Below are 22,443 nucleotides of genomic sequence, written 5' to 3' on the forward strand. Positions count from 1 at the left end.
GATGGCATTTAAAAAGCAGTTCAACATCCAGGTTAACTTTAAAACAAGCTGCTAAACCTTTAAAATGTTCTACATCTTGATGAAACTTTTTGAGCAGCTTGTTCTCCTCCTGGCCTGTGGGGGCGCTGCAACAAGAACCACTGAAGGAAACAATGACGGGAACTTCCTTCTTCACAAAATGACAGCAAAAATAGAGCAGCATCAGATTTAATGATTCCTCTTTAGTTTTTACCAATAGACCACAAACATTTCTCCAGCTAGCGCTAGGCTAACAGGTTTGCTTTGGTTGCATTTACCCAGAATGCTCTGCGCTGTACTCCACTTCTTGCTTTTGGAGCGTTCCCTGGTCTGCTTGGCGTTTGGCAGAGTATCCAAAAATTATACTCAAGTATGAATAAAAAAGTATTTGGTAAAAAGTCGACTCAAGTATTGAGGAACTGATGAAATTATCAATCATTTAATACTTAAAAATGACATCATCAGTTTATTTCAATAAAAAACATGAAACTTTAACAGAAACTGCAGGTGTGTGTCTGTGTTTGGTGAATTTTTGGTTAAAACATGTTCCAGACATTTGACTCAAGTAAGAATAGAAATACTTCATGATAAACTTACTCAAGTAAAAATAAAAAGTACAACGTAGCAGAAATACTTTGTACTTTTACGTGACTCAAGTAAATGTAACCCAACTCTGCAGAAATGCAGCAAGAGTGAATATTTTTAATCCTTTCTGTGTAATTCTGGTCCATAAAATGTGCATAAAGCTTAATGTAAAGGGCTGAACGTCCTGCCCTCCTCCTTCCTCTGAAGTCTTCCTCTCCTCCCCCGTCTTTCATTCCTGAGCTTCTTAGGAAAGAGGAGAAACTCAAACAAGCTGCTGCCGCTGACCCGACTGCAGCCAATATTTACCGTCACATTAAGAAGGGCAAACGTCTCCCTTTGTCCCTCAGAGTTTCCTCTTTGGCCTCCTTACACAGCATTTCATCAGTCACCTGCCAGCCTTCATTTCCTCATTAACAACAATCCAAAATTTGATCTAATTTCACATTTAAAACTGAATTTAATGTGAAACTCAGACCAAGCATATAGAAACAGTTTGTAAGAAGATTTAGTGGATCACTGATCAGATCTGATCCTAAAGCTGATGAGGTGCAGCAGAGAGATTAGCAACGTTTTGATCCAGTAACACGAAAACATACGGATAGACAGATGGATGGACAGACAAACAGATGGAAGGAAAGACAAACGGATGGATAGAAAGACAAACGGATGGATGGATGGAAAGACAAACGGATGGATGGATGGAAAAACAAACAGATGGATGGAAAGACAAACAGATGGATGGATGGAAAAACAAACGGATGGATGGATGGAAAGACAAACGGATGGATGGATGGAAAGACAAACGGATGGATGGATGGAAAGACAAACGGATGGATGGATGGAAAGACAAACGGATGGATGGATGGATGGAAAGACAAACGGATGGATGGATGGAAAGACAAACGGATGGATGGATGGAAAGACAAACAGATGGATGGATGGAAAGACAAACGGATGGATGGATGGATGGAAAGACAAACGGATGGATGGATGGAAAGACAAACGGATGGATGGATGGATGGAAAGACAAACGGATGGATGGATGGAAAGACAAACGGATGGATGGAAAGACAAACAGATGGATGGAAAGACAAACAGATGGATGGAAAGACAAACAGATAGATGGAAAGACAAACGGATGGATGGATGGATGGATGGATGGATGGATGGATGGATGGATGGAAAGACAAACGGATGGATGGATGGAAAGACAAACGGATGGATGGATGGATGGATGGATGGATGGATGGATGGATGGATGGAAAGACAAACGGATGGATGGATGGAAAGACAAACGGATGGATGGAAAGACAAACAGATGGATGGAAAGACAAACAGATGGATGGAAAGACAAACAGATGGATGGATGGAAAGACAAACAGATGGATGGATGGAAAGACAAACAGATGGATGGATGGAAAGACAAACGGATGGATGGAAAGACAAACAGATGGATGGAAAGACAAACGGATGGATGGATGGAAAGACAAACGGATGGATGGATGGAAAAACAAACAGATGGATGGAAAGACAAACAGATGGATGGATGGAAAAACAAACGGATGGATGGATGGAAAGACAAACGGATGGATGGATGGAAAGACAAACGGATGGATGGATGGAAAGACAAACGGATGGATGGATGGAAAGACAAACGGATGGATGGATGGAAAGACAAACGGATGGATGGATGGATGGAAAGACAAACGGATGGATGGATGGAAAGACAAACGGATGGATGGATGGAAAGACAAACAGATGGATGGATGGAAAGACAAACGGATGGATGGATGGATGGAAAGACAAACGGATGGATGGATGGAAAGACAAACGGATGGATGGATGGATGGAAAGACAAACGGATGGATGGATGGAAAGACAAACGGATGGATGGAAAGACAAACAGATGGATGGAAAGACAAACAGATGGATGGAAAGACAAACAGATAGATGGAAAGACAAACGGATGGATGGAAAGACAAACAGATGGATGGAAAGACAAACAGATGGATGGAAAGACAAACAGATGGATGGATGGATGGATGGATGGATGGATGGATGGATGGATGGATGGATGGATGGAAAGACAAACGGATGGATGGATGGAAAGACAAACGGATGGATGGATGGAAAGACAAACGGATGGATGGATGGATGGATGGATGGATGGATGGAAAGACAAACGGATGGATGGATGGAAAGACAAACGGATGGATGGAAAGACAAACGGATGGATGGAAAGACAAACGGATGGATGGAAAGACAAACAGATGGATGGAAAGACAAACGGATGGATGGAAAGACAAACAGATGGATGGAAAGACAAACGGATGGATGGAAAGACAAACAGATGGATGGAAAGACAAACAGATGGATGGAAAGACAAACAGATGGATGGATGGAAAGACAAACAGATGGATGGATGGAAAGACAAACGGATGGATGGAAAGACAAACAGATGGATGGAAAGACAAACAGATGGATGGATGGAAAGACAAACAGATGGATGGAAAGACAAACAGATGGATGGAAAGACAAACGGATGGATGGAAAGACAAACGGATGGATGGAAAGACAAACGGATGGATGGAAAGACAAACAGATGGATGGATGGAAAGACAAACAGATGGATGGATGGAAAGACAAACAGATGGATGGAAAGACAAACGGATGGATGGAAAGACAAACAGATGGATGGAAAGACAAACAGATGGATGGAAAGACAAACGGATGGATGGAAAGACAAACGGATGGATGGAAAGACAAACGGATGTTTTTTGTCCCAGAAGTTATTGCGATAAACAGTATTATTGTTGCTTTGTGACCATTTTTAAGTAAGATAATGAAATAAATAGCCTAAAAATGCAAGAACCCATTCTCAGAGATCAGAAACCTTGGATGGATGGATGGATGGATGGATGGATGGATGGATGGATGGATGGATGGATGGATGGATGGATGGATGGATGGATGGATGGATGGATGGATGGATGGATGGATGGATGGATGGATGGATGGATTTATTTGAGTACTGAAGCAAAACCCAATGGAGTCACCATGGAGACTGAAAATCTGAATAAGTCATAAACATGTTACTTTACCGTTTGCTGCATTTTGTTACTTTCCCTCTAATCTTAACTGGACCATTTCTGAGGACAGGAATCCAAACAAACCCGACTCATTTAAAGGAAGAACTAAAAATAAGTGTAAAAAAATTCAGTCGGCCTTCGAGTTCAGAGCAGAACAGTTCTGACTCAGTTCTTCTATCAAAATGAACTCATTGTGCGCTAGCTGCCAGATAGCAACGGCAGGCTATTCTGGTTCTGGTCCGATCCAAGCAGGAAGTAAAGTTCTGTGTCCTTAATGAAGGGCAGAGAACCAGACATGCTGTTCTGTCTGCAGCTTTCCTCAGGAGGATAATCGTTTAGATTCATCAATACGTTCTGACCTGAAGTGACTCAGAGACAATTTATTTAGGAAAACAGTCATAACTTTCTCATAAAAGCTTTTATCATTCAACGGCCTGTCGTGATAATTGACAGGCAGTTGAAGTTATCGCGATAAACGATAATATTGTTGCTTGGAGACCATTTTCAAGTAATAAACAATAAATCAATTAATGTCATGATAAATTAAAAGAAGCTTAATAATTTCCATTCCAATGACTTATTGTTTTTCTCTTTTCTCTCAGTTTGACCATCACAACAGAACCAAACTCCTGCTTCCTAGTTCATGAAAACCTGAAGAAGAATAAGAAACTCTTCCTCTTCTGTTTCTCCTTCAGCAACAAAGGAGAGGAAATCCAATTTAGGGAGAACAAACAAAGAGTTGAGCATTCTGGTGAACTGATCTAATCTGATTTTTAATTAATTTCCTCTCTCGTTATGACTGCGGAGTATACCAAACACTTCACTTCCCATTCACAACTTTCTTCCATGTTTGTTCTCTGCAGACTTTGTGAATGAGTCAAACACACTCAGCGGCACAATGGGGCCATAAAGGGCCCATTGAGAAGCATTCTGGATGCTAAGTCACTGGGAGAGGCTGGGAGCGCTGGTGAGGGCGGGCAAACACGGCAGGACAAAGGCAGCGAGCTGAATGGAGGGTCAGGGGTCAGGGGTCACGCTGCCTGGTGGAGGGAGGCGTCTCAACCTGTCCGCCTACAACCGGCGTGTTGGAAACTTTTCCTCCTGCGGGCTGCTCTTGTTTTGAGGGATGAAGTCACAGGAGCAGAAACGGATGAGCTCAAATGCTCTGATGGAGATTAATGGACACTTTTAAAGGGCCGGTACTCAGAAAAATTTACTTTTTCCAGCTTTACGTCATGTTATAGAGTTATTTCCTCATCAAAAACATAATTAAAAAAAAAAAGTCAAAAACAAACATGGAGTGTTCTCCTGATTCTTTCATGCATGTTTGAGAAATTAATCTCCATGGCAACCATTCAGCTGTCTAAAACACCTTTCAACTCCTTCAGACTAGCCAGCAGCAATTAGCAAACACCTGGTGGAACTGTTGAGCTCTTTATAGGAGCTCCTTCCCAGTAAAACGATGGTAAAAACGTTGTTAAAGGGTTAACAGAGCAGCCACGATGGGATGACTTCCTGGAGGAGGAGCTTCAGAAAGAGGAGGCCTTTTTAAAGAGACAGAGGCCCAATTTCAGGGCGCCAAATTAGGAGGTAAACTAATTTAAACTCACATTTGATACATACAGCATTTTAAAAACAGTTACTTGATTATGTACATCAAGTAAGAAGCATCAACTAAGCACAAGTAAGAAACAAGTACTTTTTCATCAATATTAAAGGATTATTGACTTAAAATTGGCCCCCATTTCTCGCTAAAAGTTACTTTTAAGTCAGGACACTTGAAATAAGACGAAACGAAGGCATCTGCACTAGAAATCAGATAAAAACTACTTGGTAAGATTTTTGTTTTTTTGCAGTGTTTATCTAGTTTAGGGCTTTTCAGTCTTGTCAGGGTTCAGAGTTGAGAATCAGTGGTGTGATTTTTCACAAGTTTGCTCCATCTGGCGTTTTATAATCATAGCATATGTTTTAATGAGTTAAGTGTTTTTCCAGGAACACATTAACTAGTTTTAGAAGAAAGGCTGCGTCTGATTTGGCCCCCAGCGTTTTGAAAACCAGCCAAAAAAAGGCCAGAAGAAGCCCAAAAATGAGCTCCAGTTGTATGCAGCGTGAATTGGGAATGAAGAGAAATGTGCTTCATGGTGATCAGCTTTTATCCCGATCCGTTCCCTCTCAGACTCCGCACAGAAGAGTCTTTGTGTCCTGACAGTTACGACTGACATGAGAAGGAAGAAAAAGATCAGAAGATTGATTATATTAAGAACGTAGTTAAAAAAACTGAAGTGAGATCATTCAATGAGCATTTTGAAGTCTCACGCTCTGACAGAGCGACGGGTCAAAACAAAACAGCAGAGTTTCAGTTTTAGCATCACTTTGTCGTCATTTATTACAGGATTCATCTGAATGCTGGTGAAAATGAAACACAGAGATTATTCTGGTCCAGAAACGTCTGCTGATCCGGACAGGTACCATTTCCACTGCAATGAGGTTCTGATCCAGGTCCATTAAATTCACTCCGACATAAAATACTGTAAAACGTCCAGATCAGACATGAAGATGGCAGAAATCCCTCCTCCTGAGCAAACATGTGGCGACAGCAAGCCTGCCGCAAAAAATAATAAATCTATTCATCACATCATAAAAGTTAAAGAATTCCCATTTGCATAATTTATTGTTTTTGTCTTTTATTTCACTCTTTCCACTAAAAACTGGATGATAAAAGTCTTCAGTCTGGTGTTTTGGTCTCAACTAGAACAATTTTGTTCTGTGACTTATTCAGTGTTTTGTGTTGTTTTCTTCAGTGGTTTTTGGTGCAGCGCCCCCACAGGCCAGGAGGGGAACAGGCTGCTCAAAGGGTTTGGATGGTTTGACTCAGTGCAGTGAGAAAAAGAACCACAGCAGCTGAAGATGTAAGAAATGTTTCAGTTTTGTTCCAAAATCTAAAAAACAAAAAATTCTTTAAACTCTTTCTGCAGAATATTGGACCCGTGGATTATTTCTTCACTTCCTCTTAGCAAAGAATTAAAATATTGGAGTAAAATCCAAGGTTTCTTGCTTCGCTCTGAGGCAGGATATTTATCATTGTGACAATATTATGGAGGTAAAGCAAACCTTAGAAACCTGTTTAGCGGAGCCATCAGTCATCACTTGATATTAAAGTTGAATCTTTAGAAAGCTAAAGCGTTTAAGCTGCAGGTAAGATGTAAGAAGAACCTTTGGGATTTCCCAGATCTGTAAGCTTCATGCTGTCCTCCTCCCTGAGGCTCAGAGCAGCACCGTGCCAATTAAAGGATTAAAGGATCACTTACACAATAAAACACAATCAGGAGCAGGATGAATTCAGTCAGGGATGAAGGAAATTATCCTTTATAGCAAACAATGAAGTTATATTACCACTGCTATGTGGGTCGGACAAAAACGACAAGAAAACTTTCAAAAGTGTTCCTACCCCATAAACTATTTCACATTTTCTAACAATACAGGTACATTTTATGGGGATTTTAAGGTTTAAAACAATGCATAATATTGCATCATTTTAAATTTAATTAATTTTACAAGAACAATAAGTGCAGACTGCACTTGCAGTATTCCCCTTTACAATGAAACCTCTAAATGAAACCGTTTGCAGACAGCAATCCTCCCAAATGTCACCGGAAGATCCAGGTTTGTTTGTAAGCCAATCAAAATATTCAGTTGATAAAAATACCTCAAACAATAAGAAAACAACAACTTTAAGTATTTAAGAATACAATAAAAATGGATTTCAACTGTAATATGGCTAAAACTGAAAAATATGAAAGTCATGAAGGAGATAAATAAAACCAGAGGAAAACACAGAGCTGAGGGCTTCAGGCTGAAAACTGCTGACAGATCTGATTACAAGAAACCAGGTTATTACACACACACACACACACACACACACACACACACACACACACACACACAGTGTGCTCTAATTATAGTGTTCTGAAACAGACAAGCATCCCCTGTTCCTTCTGCCTCATGTCTGTTTCCCCTCCATGTTTCATCCCTCCTTCCTCTCCTCCCCTTTACCTGTGACAACACTTCTTCCACTACCACACGCCTGGGGAATGAAGCAATCACACCTGGGCATGCGATGAAAGCGATCTTATTCCCGCTTAAATGAGGAATAAATGAGTCATTTCGCTCTTCTCAAGTCCTCCTCCCACATTTCACATCAAGCTGCAGGACAATGAACGCAAGAAAGCAAACCTTAAAAAGGAATTAAATAAAATGAAGCTGCAACTGACAATTGTTTTAGTAATCGCTATTATCAATTAGCTGCAATGTTTTTATTTAACCACCCAACTCTTTCTTTACACGTTATCAGAAAGGGACAAAAACATGTAAATAAACAAATATGTCCTTTCTAAATAAGAAAAATTAACTTTTTATTGTCTAAGATGTAACAACGTAACATTCCTTTAGTGAAAAGACATGCATCTGCAGCTAAAAAAATGAACATTTCTGCTTGACTTAATTGCTGGACTTTCACGTTTTCATCAAAACTTCACCAGATAAAGACACACATGAGAATCCTGTGGAAACGTAACCAAAAAGCAGCAGAGGAAATTTGTTGAATTTGACATTTCTACAGCTCCATCTGTGAATCTGACTGCTTTGAAGCTGCAGGGAAGGTGAGACCAGGGGATTCGGTCGGGGGGCAAACCGTCCTGTCTGCAGGTTGGGACAGGTTAGCTTAAATTCCAATCTCTCCCTCTTTCTCTTTCATTTAGTTGGAGGCGGGTCGTCAGCACCGTGTCACTGACTCAAACCCCGGCCTTTACCCACCTACATTCTTTCAGGATAAAACCGTAACCGGGTAACTGCAGAGGCTGCCCCCCACTGTGCCTGTTGTCTCAGTTAAGCTGCTCTTGCAGCGTAGCGCTCCGTTCTGATGCATAAACATTTAAATCGGCCGCAACAAGCCGGCTTAGAAGACCTCAAATTTCTAAGGTTTAAAAACTTTACTTAGCAATGACCAAAAACATACCAGAGAATGTTTTCACACCTGACAGTCCCGTAGATTGGGTTTAATTTGGGACCAAAATTGCAACATTTGTTCCAATTCCAATCAAACCCTTTGAGCAGCCTGTTCCCCTCCTCACCTGAGGGGGCGCTGCAACAAGAACAACTGAAGGAAACAACACAAAAACCTCTGAAGACAGCGCAACTTCCTTTTTCACGAAATATAAACAAAAGTGGAGTGGTGTCGGATTTAATGATTTCTCTTTAGTCTTTACTGAAAGACCACAATTCATTTCTCCAGCTAGCGCTAGGCTAACATATTTGTTTTGGTTTTACCCAGAATGCCTTGCGCTCTAGTCCATTTCCTGTTTTTGGAGCGGTCTCTGGCCCATGTGGCGTTCACCAGAGGAGGGTCGCAAGAAGGTGTAACAAATTATGGTGAACCTCTCGGGTTCAAACAGAATGAAACTGAATCTATTCGTGTTCATAGTTCACCACCAAAACATTCCCAGTTTGATTGAGTCATGTTTAATTATTATTTGTTTGACCAGACAGAGCAGAAACCCAAATGATACCAGTTTAAGTTTCTCCTTTCAGTTTTAAGCAGCTATTCATTGAATAATGAGACGAGCTCAATTCAGGTTCCTCTGGGAAAAAAACAGCCTCATTAGGTTCAAAGTTCTCTGGAAATATCGGCGCTATTCATTCCCATACTCTTTCAAACATGTCTGTGCACAGCACTGTGAAACAATCACACAAATCACACTTACTGCAGACACAAGATCACAGATTTACACACATGTGGAAGGCACTCGAGCACGAGAACCAAAGAGCTGCATTCAGCAGCATCAAGAGGTTCAAGAGGAAGACTCCAAAAAACAAAAAGAAGGTTAGAGAAGAGAACAGGATGAGCGCTAAGCGGTGAAAATACATGCTATGAAAGTGTGGGAGCATATTTCTTTGACTCATTTCATTCAGCCCAGTTGCAGCACTGATGAGCTAAGGAAAACCATCAGGAAGGTAAGCTCTGAACACTGAAATCCGTCCTTGGTAAGTAATAAAACAGTTCAAACACAGAAATATTTTTGATTTATATGCAGATAAGCCGCTAAGCAATAACAAGGTGATCTGTAAGTTGTGTGCTACACCAATTAAAAAGTTACTTCTGCGAACGCTAAAGCACTAATCATAAGCTTTAGTTCTGCTAACGCTAAAGCGCTACACCAATATGTTAGCCTATCTAGCATAAGCTAACGCTAGCATGCTAAACCTCTAATTGTTTCAGCTCTACAATATATTCAAAAGATGCGCACAACATTTTGCTACAGCCACAAATATTGGACAAAAATGTAAAATTTTAAAAACTTGTTTTCTTGTTGAATATTTTGCAGTGGTTTACAAAGACGTTGTCCTTTCTCATTCTTCATGTTTTCAAACGGTCACTTACTTAAAAATCATAGTTGTAACTGATCTGTACAGATCAAGTTTATCCGTTTAGATAAGGAGCCCCTGCATGTTGTAGTTTACATGCTGGGGGACAAAAAGGCTTTTCTTTCACATGCGTCCATAGAGGCGCCGCCGCGGCAGAACAACTCCGTTAGCTAAATGAAATATGAAGGTATAATTAACTCAGTGCAGAGTGCCACAGAAAGGGAGAAATAACGCAGAAAAACCGTTTGAAAATAACTCCAGACCACCTGTAGTCTTCTTTTTTATCATTCTGAGTCGGCTTCGCTACACACAGACTCGTTGCTATAGCAACGGACAAAAACTCCACAAATGTTTCTGGATTTAACACCAAAAAACCACTCAGACATTTTCCACACAAAGAACAGAACATTCTGTTGTGGTTTTACGTTTTCAGGCTTGATGTTCATTTTGTGATTACTAAGTGATCACTGTAGCTGATTAGCTATAGCTGCTATTAGCTAAGCTAACACAGGAGTGGTTGATTGGATAATTTAAACAAACTGCTCTCCTGATGACCCGTCAGAGTCGGTGTTTCTGACGCCTTTTTTAGTTTTTTAACTGAACCGAAACTCACTGAATTCCACGACATGTTACGGTTGTCAAAGTCAAGCTCGTATATCTGACCTACTTCCCTCTCCCTCACTATTTTTTTCTTAATTAAAACTTTTCCCTGACCTTTTCTAGTTGTAGTAATGTTTACAATTAGTAGAAAAGCACTGCATCCCGTTTTCTTTTATACATTTAAGACTTAGGAAGCAGAGAAAAGGTCAACACTGTGATGCTACATCAGGCCAACAGGGTCAAACAGAGAAACCAGATGGGACCCGAAGAAAGACATCAAAAGTAAAGAAAAACAGATGACATTTAAGGGATGTCCTGATGATGGCCAGACTTTAAAGGTCTCGTGTTTTTAGGGGTTTTTGTGAATCCTACCTGTCCCAGATCCAGCGTAACGTTGACCTCGTTGTATTCGGTGCTGCGGGACAGAGGGGGGCTCTGCCACCATCTCTCCGTCCCATCGATGGCGTTGGTGATGGGATGCGCTCGGTCGCTGTCCTCCTGGCTGCAGATGTCACAGTACTGCCCCTAAGATGGCCGACATGGAGGGTCATTAGGAAGTTAGTCCTCAGAGGAGCCAAGGTGGACATAAAACTTGGCATCATTCACGTTTCCTTAATCACAACTTCCTGAAGGGTCTAGTTAAAACATAAAATCCTCTGGATAAAACTTATGGAGGATTTCAAATCATGAAAAGTTTATTTAATGGATAGAAAATGAAAATGAAGTACATGATGTGTTCTTCTTCAAGCACCAGCAAAGGCAAAATGATCATTTTGCTTGTTGGAAAAATCTGTTTTTCACAGCTGTTTGTCAAAGTAGAGACTTTAATTCGAGCTTCAGAGATGAGTCCACCTGTTCTATTCATTTCTGAGCTGCACCAAAGAAATTTACCTTTAACAAAGAACCCTTAATGTTTTATTTTCAAGACTAAATGTAGAAAACCATTTTATGCACCTGGTCAAAGCCTTTGCTTCAAACAGTTCATGGATTTTCCTCCATAATCCTCCTGATTATTTACTAATCCATCAGCTATCGTAGCGATTAGCCTGGCGGGATTTTTAGAGATGACGAGTTTGAACCTGAAGAAACTGGAGTAAAAACACGACGTCACTGCAGGTCAGTCAGGATAAAAGTCATTTTCTCCCGTTTCATGTTTTTCTCAATGAAATTCCTGGCGAGTCGGTCTTACACTGTAAACCATTTGAATCGCATCTTTTAACTTCTGTCTAAAGAAATATGGCAGGTTTTGGATTTTGAACTTAAAGTTTCAGTAGAAAGTTGTGTTAAAACTGCAAGAGAACAAATGAGGGTTTTTAAGTTTGCACTTAAAATAACAGAAAGAAGAAAAAGGCGGGAGTGGGAATTATTTCCCAGGATGCTTAGCGGCTTGTTTTTGTATCCTCCTGTTTTTATTCATTGTAAGGTAACCGTTAATTTGCAAAAATATTTGCTTTATTTTTTTTCTGTTTTAACTTTTACTTTTTCAAAATAAATAAAACGTTTTATTAAACTGCTTAAGCTAAATATTTCTGAATTCATGTGATGTTTAATAAAATGCTTTGTCATATTTTATTCACGCAAATTGAATCAAGAATTTAAATTCTTGCAATTAAAATAAGCAATTCGAACAGTTTTCTTGAATAATGTGAAATAATTATTTGGCTTAAATTACAGTATTAAGTTATAAGAACTCATAACTGAAGATTAATGAGCGGAGTTAAAAAACGATGTTTACACAACTTGTTTCTTGTTAAATCAGCTGGATGAACTTTAATTTTTGAATTAAAACCAAAACAACTGTCTTGTTTCAACGGAGCAGATGAACTTTTATTTTTAAGAAATTCACCAGATGTTCAGCATTTTTTGTATTTCTTACTCAAACCAAAAGAATTAAATCTAATTTGGCAAATTGTTGTAACGCAGACTAATCAGAGAAAGATTAGGTAAAAATCCTTAAATTCCTGTCAGTTACTGTCATCTAGCTGATCCTACATTCACACTATTCTGCTAATTCAGCAACTTGTTTGACTTTATTTAAGGAACAGGCATGAATTTTAAAGTTTCTATAAACAGCACTTTGGAAATAAATGTACCCTGAGGCTGAAAACAAGTTCCTGCAAGATTCCCCAACCTCTGCTGATTAATCCTAATCTAGGAGAAAAATCTCCGTTCACCAACACATTTTCATTCGTACGCCTCCTGGGGCCAAATCCACTCTTAAGCTGAATATTCTTGTTTTTTTTTGGTGCCCTCAGGACTTGAAAACCTGCCGGTAACAGGGAGCGTAAAGCCCGTCTGATTGGAGGACACGGGTCAGTCGCTGGGAGGAATGTGGGGAACAGGTGGGAGAAAAACCGAGAGATGGAGAGAGACGTTTTTATGTGCTCTCCCACGAACCTGCAACTCGCTTTTCATGTGTTAGCAGAAGTTAAAAAGAGCCCAAAACTCTCCCAGAAATTAAAGAGGTGGAACAGAAACTCTGGTTGTTCTTGTATAACTGACCCGTGTTACACTTTGCCAAGACCTACAAACTCAGCGGTGCATGAAACGATGAGTTGGCAGAGCAGCTGGAGGTTCAAACCAGTGATATTAAAATGATTTGTGGCTAAAAGATACAGCAGAAAATAGATTTAGGCAGAGGCGCGAACTCCAGTAAAACTCCAGTAAAACTCCAGTAAAACTCCAGTAAAACTCCAGTAAAACTACTTCAACATATTTTTATTCAAGTAAGAGTAAAACAGTATTTGGTATAAAGTCTCTTGAAGTACTGAGTAACTTAAAACATTACATCAGATGGTTCAAAGTGTAAAGTTAAGTGGAAAGTTGGTATTTTAAAGAAGGAAACTAAAAGAATTCATTTAAATAACAAAAACAAATCAAAATGTTTCCAAATCAGTTTCTTTCAATAAAAAAACTTATGAAACTTTAACAAAAACTGCAGGTGTGTGTCTGGTGGATTTCTGGTTAAAAAATGTTTGTTTTTCTTTCAGTGGGCAAAAAAACCAGAAATTTTACTCACTTAAGAGTAAAAATGCAGCGTTTAAATATTCTCCTAAAAGCAGATTTAAATAAAAAGTTACTCAAGTAAGTGTAAATACTCCCAACTCTGTGTTAAGATGAATTAGATTCCTCTAATGAGGTAAAAACTTTAACATTTTGCATCCTGGAGTTTTTACAGCTGATCTTTATTCGACTTAAATCTGATGCAAAAATGTGTCTTTTTCACCAGTTACTGCCAAGAAATGAAAACAAATTATTTCTGTAAAGTAGTAAACTAAAAGTTCTTCCCTTTCTTTTGTCTATACATGACAGCTAAACTTAACAGACACAGATTTGCTGCAACTGAAGACCTAATTAAACTCAGAGGATCCAACTGATTGAAAATAAATCTAAATTCAACTTTAAATGTTTTACTTTTTGCTGAATCTGGTTGAAAATGGATTCATTTTGAGCCAGACGTTAAGCATGTTATGACACTGGTATTAATTTAAACAAAAACCTTTCCTCTAAAGTTTAAATTTGTAAAAATTTGACTAAAAACTAAAGTTATTAAACATGAAACATTTTTTTAACCAAAACATATTTAAAAATGACCAACATTGGCATATTCTGTTATTATTTATGCTCTGTAGATGTAGTGAAAAACTAATATCAGCTTTTTCTTCTTTGAAACTTTTTTTTAAAAGAAAAAAATACAACAGTGCAGAAGGTTACCATGGTTTGTGATATATTCATATTTTAGGTTTAACTTTATCTCTGTTGTTCCAGAAGTTATTGGGATAAATGATAATATTGTAGTTTTGAGACCATTTTCAAATAATGGTAAAAAATAAAGCAAGAAAACATTCTCAAAGATCAATAAACACCGGAACTGGAAGCCATTTAAAATATACTAAATAAACAAATAAAGTGAATTAGACCTTCGTAAAAAGGTCTAACTGAGGTCAAAACACCAGATGAAGAGTTTTATCATCCAGTTATTGGTAGAGAAGAGAGAAAGAGAAAAACTATCAATCATACAGATGGAAAATGTTGAGCTGCTTTTAATTTATCATGCAATTAATCAATTTATTCCCAATATATATGCACAGAGGAGCTTGTGTGAATAAAGTTGCACGACATAAACTTAGAAATTCACAACCTAAAAGTAAAAAAAATCTGAGAAAACTGACCGTAGTTGCTGTTCTCAGGTCGTTTTTAAGCTCAGTCTGTATTAATGAAGCGAAATTAACTCATTCCCAGTCTGCCCCCAGTCCGGACCGGAAGTTAGTGAAGTTCTGGACTCACCTGGATGGTCTGGCTCGGGTCTCCGGACACCGGGCCTCCGACCAGCTTGCAGTACAGGTCCTGCAGGCTCCGGCCGGCCTCGTCCTCCCCGCAGGTCGCCGTGGCGGTGATCTTCGTGCCCTCCGCCAGGTTGAAGTAAGGCGGGTGGAGGCTGTAGCCGTTCAGCCCGGTGGCCGGAAGCTCCTGGGCCGCAACGAGGCACCAGCAGCCGAGGAGCAGCGCCAACAACCCGGCTGCGCCCATCATCCCGGTCCACCTGCGCGCTCGATCCGGGAGGAAGAAGGTCCGGCTGGGGGTGTGAGAGCCGCGGTTAGCTGGAGCAAAGCTGAGGCATCTGCAGGGAGGAAGCAGTGGAGGGTTTCTAACTCCAGAGAGGACAGAAAAATGAGGGCCGAGGGAAATCCTGGACAGTGTGTGCGCTCTCCTGGTGGCACCGAGTCCAACTGAACCAGTGGAGGTCCTCCCTCCTGTGAGTCTCTGCAGCATGTCCCCAGTGGTTAAAGCGGGGAACAATCAGAACTGGAGTTCATTCAGATGCCTCCAAAGACACCAAACATGATGGAACTACTGAAAAAAGAAAAATAAAGTTCCTCCAAAGACACCAAACATGATGGAACTACTGAAAAAAGAAAAATAAAGTTCCTCCAAAGACACCAAACATGATGGAACTACTGAAAAAAGAAAAATAAAGTTCCTCCAAAGACACCAAACATGACGGAACTACTGAAAAAAGAAAAATAAAGTTCCTCCAAAGACACCAAACATGACGGAACTACTGAAAAAAGAAAAATAAAGTTCCTCCAAAGACACCAAACATGACGGAACTACTGAAAAAAGAAAAATAAAAGTTCCTCCAAAGACACCAAACATTACGGAACTACTGAAAAAAGAAAAATAAAGTTCCTCCAAAGACACCAAACATGACGGAACTACTGAAAAAAGAAAAATAAAAGTTCCTCCAAAGACACCAAACATGATGGAACTACTGAAAAAAGAAAAATAAAGTTCCTCCAAAGACACCAAACATGATGGAACTACTGAAAAAAGAAAAATAAAGTTCCTCCAAAGACACCAAACATGATGGAACTACTGAAAAAAGAAAAATAAAGTTCCTCCAAAGACACCAAACATGATGGAACTACTGAAAAAAGAAAAATAAAGTTCCTCCAAAGACACCAAACATGACGGAACTACTGAAAAAAGAAAAATAAAGTTCCTCCAAAGACACCAAACATGACGGAACTACTGAAAAAAGAAAAAGAAAAGTTCCTCCAAAGACACCAAACATGACGGAACTACTGAAAAAAGAAAAATAAAGTTCCTCCAAAGACACCAAACATGACGGAACTACTGAAAAAAGAAAAATAAAGTTCCTCCAAAGACACCAAACATGACGGAACTACTGAAAAAAGAAAAATAAAGTTCCTCCAAAGACACCAAACATGACGGAACTACTGAAAAAAGAAAAAGAAAAGTTCTTCTAAAGACACGAAACATGAGTTAAAATTCATTTCTGCCATCCCCCCCAAAAGAAACTCAGAAATTGTCTAGAAAAAACAAGAAGAAATTTCTGAGCTTGAAAAGTCAAACATTTGCTATAAAACTCAGAAGTTTTGAGATTTATCTCAGAAATTTTCTAAAAAAAAAACAAGAAAATGTCTTATTTTGAAAAATCAAAGATGAAAGTCAAACATTTTTGACTTTTGAAACTCAGAAAAAATTATTTTTTTTCTAGAAAATTTCTGAGGATAATCTAAAAATTCCTGACTTTTTTTCTACCAGACTCTAAACTATTCAAACTTGTAAATTTCCAAGTTTTTCTAGAAAAATCCAGGGATTAATCTCAATATTTCTGAGTTTTACCTACAATTTTTTTGACTTTTCAAACTCAAAACTTACCCTTTTTTTCTAGAAAATTTTTGAGATTAATTTCAAAATTCCTGATTTTATTTTTTGCAGGTTTTCAACTTTTGAAACTCAGAAATGTCCTTGTTTTTTTCTAGAAAGTTCCTGAGGTTAATTTAAACATTTCTGAATGTTTTGGCATAAATTTACTCAGTTTTTTTCTGTCCATATTGGTCCTAATACACCGTTGTGCGGTTTAGTAGATTTTGTATTTGTTTAAAAGTTACTTACTTTGTATTTTTCTCAATTATTGTCTCAGGCTTTCTGAGTCTGACTTTAAACCCGACAGATCTCTTCCTGAGTTTTAGTTTCATAGTTATGACTCAAATGTGGAACTTTGGTCGGATGATAACAGGTGGAAGTTTATTATCTGAGTCAAGCGGTTCAACACCCAGGTTAACGTACAAAACAAACGTGAAACCTTTAAAATGTTCAAAATCTTGAAACCTTTCGCACTTCAGAAGTGGCAAAAGAAAAAAAAAATCAGTCGAAAGAAAACTTTTTCCAAATCAGTTTCTGTCAATTTAAAACTTATGAAACTTTAATAAAAAATGCAAGTTTTTGTGTCTGGTGAATTTTTGGTTAAAACATGTTTGTTTTTCATTCAGTAGGTAGAAGATCCAGAAATTTTACTCAAGTAAGAGCAGAGATGCTTTCCAAGTAAAAGCAGAAAGTGCAGCAAAGTAAAAAACAAAAAAACTCCTAAAAGTAAAATTTTTAAAAAAATACTCAAGTAAATGTAATTGAGTAAATGTAACTAGTTACTGCTGAACTCTGGTTACATGCGCTTCACCAACCCGTCTCCTTCGAACTCGAAGACGAGTCGTTGGCAGACCAGACCGTCTTTTCCCAGCATGCCTGGCGTTCCCTGCTGAACCTTTTACTCCTGTGATCTCTGTTCACACCAGGATCTAGAAAATATTCGCCGTTTCTGTTTTCTGTTGTCGCTCACCGACAGCCTGAACCCGAGAGCCACAGCAGGGGGTTGTTTAGGAAACACAGGATTAGAATGAGATGGTAGATAACCTGTCTCTGTCCCTCACTGTCCCACGGAGACGTTTGTCCTGCTGCTGCTGCAGGAAAAACCAGGAGTTGGTGAGACACAACTGATGAGCAATTGCTGTAAACATTCAGCTTTTTCACATAACAGGAAGAGACTTTACAAAAGTTACTTGATGTTTTCTCTTTGATACACTGCAAAAACACAAAATATTATCAAATATTTTAGTTCTAGTTTTTAGTGCAGTTATCTTAGTACTTTTGAAAAAACAAAATTAACATATAAGTAACTTTTCAGCAAGTTATAGGAGCTTGTTTTAAGTCAATAATTCCTTAAGACTGAAGTATTTCAGTTCAAATTCAAAAATTCTTTATTGATCCCAAAGGGAAATTAAAAGTTGTTAAAAGTATTAAAAGTATTCATATTGACACAGATTCTTCAAAGTGTTGTTGTAGATTATGATGGTTGTTGGTAGGAAAGAGCTCTGGTAACACAGTCTGTATTAAACATGAGAAAAAGAGCAAACATGGATTTGATAGGATGGTTTTCTAAGGAAAGTTTCTTGAAGAGTCAGAAATGTTGCACCCAAAGACTCAGCAGCACAGACTGAAAGTTCAATGAACCTCCGGGAAACACCTGAGCAGGTGTGTGTGTATGTGTGTGTGTGTGTGTGTGTGTGTGTGTGTATGCATGTTTATGTTTCTCTTGGACTCTGGAGTTCTGCCATCTAATTAAGCAGCAGGAACCTTTTTAGAAGATGAAAGAGTTTCCATCGCAGTAGCACACATTCACAAAGCAGATTTTCAAATGTTTTACATTCATTTTGGAGAAGTTTAAATCCATCTACAGCTAGTTTATCACTGATCCTTACCACAGCTTAGTGTCACTCCAGAAATGAGTTTTTATTTTGTTGCGAGTTCTCAGACAAAAACAAGTCCCAGCAACGACTGTTTCCATGTGAAAGGAGGAAATTACAAGTGTAAGTGACAGCTGCAGTTGAGTTGAACAACCGAATAATTTAATGGATGATTGTGGTTGTTTAGATAAATGTTCCGAAAGGTTTGCCGCCTCTTGTCCAAAGTGAAACAATATTTTCTGAAGCAATACACCGTGCCCTGCAGGAAGACTCATACTCCACATGGTTAATCGTAAACTAATCATAAACATTAGTTTTCTAATGATAATGTGCTGGAACAACACGGCATTTAGCGGAAGCTAATGCTAACTCGCTAGCTTCAATTCAAATGATATTTGCCCTTGAAAGACTTCAACTCAACTTAATTTTAAATTCTAATGTACATCTGCTGTAATGTAATAAAGTGTTGTATTTATGTTTACATCTACTATCTGTGTTTTATTTCGTTTTGTATGTTTCTTGTTTACGGAAAATAGAGACGGGAGGAAACGGAAATGCTACAAAAATAATCTTCATCCCCTTCAAAATAAGAGTGTGAATACAAACGTCTACTTGAATAATTCTTAACAGTCGATAACAAAAACGTCAACACAGATATTGAATTTTATACAACTGAAAGTAAAAAAAACAACAACCAGGTAAATTAGTGCTTTAGAATTTATCTGAGAAAATAATTTCAGGGAAGCTAAGTGCAATAAATGTGACCAAAGTTAGTTAAAGTGCTAAATGAAAAATTAGCACTGCTATTAGTAGATTAGCGGCTTTAAATCTCAATTTATTTAATGTAATAAATCAACACAAAATTGAATGGATAATTGAAAAACAATAAATCTGAAAAGGCTTCTAAGTTTTTTTCTGTTAGGAAAATATGTTTTCTAGCAGAATCATCCTGTCCACTCTGACCAGCCTTTCTATCCTGCTGAATAAAAGCAACCCCACAGGATGACGTTGCCACCACCATGTTTCTCAGTGGAGGTGGTGTGTTCAGAGTGTGTTTTCCACCACACATAGCGCCAGGATGTGAGGAATGTAGTCAGCTTAGCAGGTTGGTTGAAATGTTTCCTGTTTTATGTGCTTCCTGCCCAGGACAGAGTCCAAAAATCTCACACATCTACTTCTTGTGTTTCCTGTATTACACATGCTGAACTCTCACTCATGGACTGCAGTCAGGTTCTGCTTTAAACCTTCACTGGGTTAATTTCACATTAAGTAATGTAGCTGCTGGTTGGCTCAACAACCTCCGGTGGTTTAACGGAGTCTGGAGGCAGTGTGTTAATACAGCACAGCTTCATTCACTGACACACTCCAACATTCCACCCAATGTTTACAGGTTCAAAGGTCACACTGATGGCAGCACTCACTTTACATTTAGTTGTAAATTAATAAATTTCCAAAGATAACAATTCAGCAGCTGAACCATTCTGATTTCAAAGCAACAGAAAATGATAAAATGCAACAAAGTTCAAAAGATTAACAAAAATGTTATTTTATTTGTTTACGCAACACAGGATTTATTAAAAAACTAATCTGAAGAAATGAAGTGATGGAAAAAAATGTTGAATTTCTGACTAGAATAATATTGTCCATCTTAATGACAGTTGGTAGTGGAGACTGTAAAATGCTACTTTTGGTCAGTTTTTACTTTCTGTTCAGGATTTAAATACCATAAATACCATTAAACTAATAAATATTACATGTTTCAGGAACTCATTTAATTATAGATAATCAAAATTATTATAATTTTTAAATTAACTACATGTTTTTTACTTACAGATGTGGCTTGTTTTTATTTTTTTTATTTTTTTTTATAAATGTATACAATTACACTAATAACAGCTGCACATTGAAATCTCTTATAAATCACATGTATGTTGTTATGCATGTTAATAGTATTTTTTTAATCCCTTCCATCAACCTGCTAGGGAAAATTTGCTGCTATGGCTAATTCTGGCATATTTATGATGATTAATAATTATTCCACACTGAAATAAATAAAATTCAGCTGGGGTTGCTAGGTAACAGGCAGAGTTCTGCTGGGGTTGCTAAGTAGTGGGCTGGGATTCGCTGACACCAAAAGACATTAAATTATTGCCAAAGAACAGCTGGGTGGTTTAAAAAAATAAAATAAAATAAATAAATAGAACTTGGGTTGTTTTTAAAAGCAGTAGAAAATGAAATGGAAGAACAAAAAAGTGCAAAATGTGGATTTTGCTTAATAGATCCCTTTTAAGATTCACACTAGTGATGAATCGATTGATGTGGAACAAAAAGGAATCAGGGTTATTGTTAGTCAAACTTCATGAACTATCAGGAGTGATGTTTGGTTATTTTTCTTTATTAAGCTGAACAGTCAGGGCTTCATGAACATAATGTAAACAGATGATCAGTTGGAAGGAGAAGCTCAGTGATCAAAGAGAAACTTTAGAGAGAAACCTGTGAACAGAAGGGACTGAGACGACAGAAGAGAGGAGAGGCAATGTTGTTCCACCTCACTAAACCCTTTTTATTCTCTGCTTCTCCCTCTAAACTCTACAACTAATCTACTTCCTGGTTTCCAAGGAGATCAAAAGAGAAGTCAGGGACTGGCCATTTGTTGCCGCGGTAACTGTGAAACACTCCCTCAGCTAAAATCCCCCCACTGATACACTCCCACACACACTTAAATTAAGAGGTTGGGACGTGTAGAAGAAGAAAAGCAGACAGGACTGGAGGGAGGATATGATGAAATGCTTCACTTCAGTTTTGCGCTAATTCAGAATTAATGATGACAACATGCCCTCTGATTGGTGGATGCCATGTTTCCTCCAGAGCTGCTCCAGAAAAGGAGGAAGGGAGTGAGACAGCTAATGTCTAAGACTCGATCTAAAAACACTGAGATGATAAATTCACTTGTTTTATGCGCCTAAAGTTTGCTTTAACCCTGTAGTTTGATCATCCATTACAAGTGGGTGGAAAACTTTGTCAATATTCTGCTAATGTTGAAAATGTTTCCATTAAATGAGAAAGGCAATTAAAATAACACTTGAATAAGTTTGGTCATGAAATAAGTCATTAAAAAAATGCTACTACATCATGAACCTCTAACTACTTCCTGTTTTCTTCTTCTTCGTGGTTTCTGCCAGTAGCAACATCCAGTTGTTGAGATGCGGGAAAATTGTTTCCATTGCAGTTTTACAAAATAAAATAATTTCAATGTAACCAAAACACCCCAGCTTATCCTAGCACCAAAACGTTTTACTAAAACACGTTTTTTCAAAATTGGCCTGATTCCTCTGAGCAAATTCAGTTTTGAAATGTCAAATTACGCAGTCATGTGGTCAATGAAAACACAGTAACTGTTTGGTATCAACTGTGTTTTCTTTCACCACAAAATTGTTCAAATTGGTTTTATTTATTAAAAACCAGATAAACAAAGCCCCCAAAAACAACATGGCTGCTCTGCGCCTTTTTTCTTCTCCTGAGTGAAAACCAGACGATTGTCCAAGTCAAAACATTTCCTAACGCTGCTATCAGTGTGTGCTCTTCACACTCAGCCATAACTCCAGGATGATTATTGAGTAAATACTGATTATCTGTTCACAGCATTCCTCAGATTTTCCACCTCCAACCCAGGATCAGATAGG

General features: G+C 38.3%; 1 protein-coding gene across 2 annotated transcripts in view; it reads right to left on the bottom strand.

Annotated features, from left to right (window-relative positions):
• The window catches only part of lama5 (laminin, alpha 5), an 88,863-nt gene extending 72,304 nt beyond the window's left edge, over positions 1-16,559 (bottom strand). For both annotated transcript variants that reach the window (XM_088003682.1, XM_088003683.1), the window contains exons 1-2: positions 15,000-16,559; positions 11,085-11,237 (exon numbers count right to left, since the gene is read on the bottom strand). In XM_088003682.1, coding sequence (XP_087859808.1) covers positions 11,085-11,237; positions 15,000-15,485 — 639 coding nt within the window. In that variant the 5' untranslated portion in view covers positions 15,486-16,559. The remainder of the gene's footprint in view (positions 1-11,084; positions 11,238-14,999) is intronic.
• Between the last annotated feature and the right edge of the window lie 5,884 nt (positions 16,560-22,443).

This window comes from Poecilia mexicana, unplaced genomic scaffold (genome assembly GCF_051168715.1).
Source record: "Poecilia mexicana isolate PSO_F unplaced genomic scaffold, ASM5116871v1 scaffold_2, whole genome shotgun sequence".
Classification (NCBI taxonomy): domain Eukaryota; kingdom Metazoa; phylum Chordata; class Actinopteri; order Cyprinodontiformes; family Poeciliidae; genus Poecilia; species Poecilia mexicana.